At 29.1% G+C, this 3174-nt stretch overlaps 1 protein-coding gene across 1 annotated transcript; it reads right to left on the reverse strand.

Moving 5' to 3' along the window:
- Nucleotides 1–567: 567 nt before the first annotated feature.
- On the reverse strand, nucleotides 568–2429 carry LOC101494204 (pirin-like protein 2). Its single transcript, XM_004506340.4, has 7 exons — nucleotides 2194–2429; nucleotides 2050–2099; nucleotides 1874–1912; nucleotides 1756–1784; nucleotides 1596–1658; nucleotides 1286–1386; nucleotides 568–1194 (listed from the first exon to the last, which is right to left on the reverse strand). Exons 1-7 carry the CDS (start codon nucleotides 2325–2327, stop codon nucleotides 708–710), a joined length of 903 nt encoding a protein of 300 aa, XP_004506397.1. The 5' UTR covers nucleotides 2328–2429; the 3' UTR covers nucleotides 568–707.
- Between the last annotated feature and the right edge of the window lie 745 nt (nucleotides 2430–3174).

Here is a 3174-nt window from a genome sequence, read left to right on the forward strand (position 1 = left end):
TTTTACTTCAACTAACCATAAAATCAATTTGTAGTACTATTATGTTTAGAATAATTTGTTCTTTTCAACCGCAAATACCCAAAAGAAATCAAGATTTTAACAAAAGATGAAATCTATTAAAAATGAACTAGTTATAGGGCGAGAAAGTGATCATGAAAGAAAAAAAAAAGTCAATATATAATCGATCCATGATGAATTGAGTGACAAATTATAGTTGCATCGTCAGCAATTTATTTAGATCTTCTAGAAACTTTCTTTTATATAAAAGATTTCCAAGGAACTTTGTATTCATTGAAAGAAAAGAAAATAATAGAATATATACAAAGACATATTTTCAGCTCCTATAGATAGATGTAGATAATGCTTATCCAATAGCACTTAGATGTAAAAGTGGATGAAATGAAAAAGATATATTTATATCCAAAAAAAAATATAATAGTACTAAATCTCTTGAAATAGAGTTTTATTGATTATAGTTTTAATTAAAATGATTAATTTTTAGAATTGCACATAAAAGATCTCTTGTAAAAATATAAACTATGCTTAGTGCTTATGACATTAAAAGGATAGGGAAAAGCAAGCTTCATATTATTTTTAATAAGATACTATATAATATAACTATATTTTATTTCACTATCAGTTACAGCCTACAGGTAGCTACTGAATCTTCGCATAGCTAAATGATAGTGTTAATTATTATTAACAAACTATTGAGATCTCCAATTTAGCCTCATCTCAAATCCATTGCTGCAATTGTGATAGTCTTGAATAGTTTTCTCAATCTCAGATTGTGTATTCATGACAAAAGGTCCATATTGAGCAATTGGCTCATTCAATGGTTGTCCTCCAATCAACACAAACCTCAAAGGCTTTGAAGATTTATTCCAAACACTAAGTCCATCACCACCTTGAGTGAAAACAATAACATGATGAGCCACAATTGGTGATGAATTTGGTGAACCAAAAACACCTTCCCCTTCAATTATATATGCAAATGAATTCCATGACTCAGGAATACTTTGATCCAGTTGAGTTCCTGGCATCATGGAGAAATCTAGGAACATTGTTGGAGTTCTTGTGTAGACTGGAGAATTCACTCCCATTGCTCCTCCTGCTATCACTCTCACTTCAACACCCTCCTTTTCTGCTGATGCTATTTCCTCACTTGGAAGTTCTTGATAGTTTGGCTCAATCCTGAATTAATAAAACTCCAATATAAATTAATCAGTAAAATGTCAAAAATGTTAATAGCAGAAATCCAACTCCAAATACACATTAACATTACATTTTGTTATTGGCTGATAAATTGATCCAGAGTTGCAATCCATTGTTGTTTGCTTCTGCAGGCATTTCAGAGTGGATAATTCCCCTGCCTGCAGTCATCCACTGCACACAAAAGATAAAGTATATTAAAAAAAGATTAGAACTATCCAATGTTCCAATTAATCTTCTTCTTAGTGTTTTTTGTATTACAGTTGTAAAATGATCATTATTGTCTCTTCTATTAATAATAATTCCCTTTTTCTTCATGTTTCTCGTATATTTTTTTATAACTCTTTATGTTGAATTAGTATTGTTGGTATCTAAATAAGTACCTGAACATCACCAGTTCTTATTGTACCCTTGTGGCCAGCAAAATCTTGGTGAGTTATACTACCCTGAATTTCAACAAAGTATAATAACTTTTCAGGCAAATAGAATAAACATAATACCAATGAAGGTATAATGAAATGTAACATAAATACATATACATACCTCTAGCATGTAGGTAACGGTCTCAAAACCTGCAAACGAGATGCAAATCCTAATATTATTAAAAAAAATTATATATAAAACAGCAAAGGAAGCAGAATGAAAAAAAAAAATTAAAAACCTCTGTGGGGATGATCAGGAAATCCTCCAGGAGGAGACACTGCAAAGTCAAACAAGGAAGCATGCTGAGAATTAATTTTATATTCTTAAATATAAACAAACTTCGGTCAATAAAAAGTGATTTATGTGGACCAAATTTTAAACCGGATCCACAATTGTTATATGTATTAATCGTACCTGAGAAGTGATCCAAAATTAGAAAAGGATCCAAGTTCTTGAGCTCGCTTCTGAGAATCACATATATCATTCCAATTAAATGAAATGAACTGCACATATTCATATATAATAATAGAAAATGGAAGAATATATAAATATATATACCTTCCAATGCCTCTTCTAACAACAGCTCCATCTCCTTCACGTTGAGATTTGGCCAAAACCTTCTTGAAAACCAACCTGGGGGTGTTAAAAGCAGAGGATGACATGGAAAAAATAGATCTTAATATAGCTCTCATAAACTAGCTAGATGTATTTGCGTGAGACTTTATATGTTTTAGACACACGAATTAACACTTATATTTATACTAGTATGTATTTATTTTAGAATATTGTGCTGAACGCGCAGAAAAAGAAAATTATGATTCCGTTTATACATTGTGTTAGTTGGTTGGTTGGGTGTGACATTTGGGAGATGGAATGGAGGCGTGATGACTGGGACCCACTTCTCATTCTCATTTTTATTCATCTATGATGACATCAATATCCTGTCATCATGATCAATGCATTCCTTTGCAATATCCACTATTAAACAAATATTTGTTTCGATTTCAAATATAATAAAAGTAGATAAGAAAATTGCTAAATCAGTATTTTAATTCTTTAACTAATTTTTTTTAATTATTATTTATTATGTTTTAGTCTTTTAATTATATTTATGTTAATCTAAGTTAGTAATTTTCATTAGTTTTTTAAAAAATTAAATTAAATTTTATTATTTTATTGTTCTCATTTATTTTCAAACTCATAAACCCACACATTTTTTATTTCTTTCGACTTAAACAACTTAGACAATTCATACCTTCAATCATAACCTTTTAAATTCATAATTTAGAAATTTAAATCCATAATCTTTAAAACTCAAAAAAAAAAAAACCCAAATTTATTTCTCATACGCTTTTTAATTTTGGAAATGAATTCAGTTTCTATTTCTTGAGAATTGAATAATCGCAAACCCTTTTGTTCAAATTTAATTTTTGTTTTCGGTCTAATTTTAACAGTTTTAATCAAAGTTGTTTCAAATATTTTCTTTAATTCATTTGATATTGAACTCTTTGTTTTTTAAGTCTTTCTATTTTACTAAAG

This window comes from Cicer arietinum, chromosome 6, assembly GCF_000331145.2.
Source record: "Cicer arietinum cultivar CDC Frontier isolate Library 1 chromosome 6, Cicar.CDCFrontier_v2.0, whole genome shotgun sequence".
Classification (NCBI taxonomy): Eukaryota; Viridiplantae; Streptophyta; class Magnoliopsida; order Fabales; family Fabaceae; genus Cicer; species Cicer arietinum.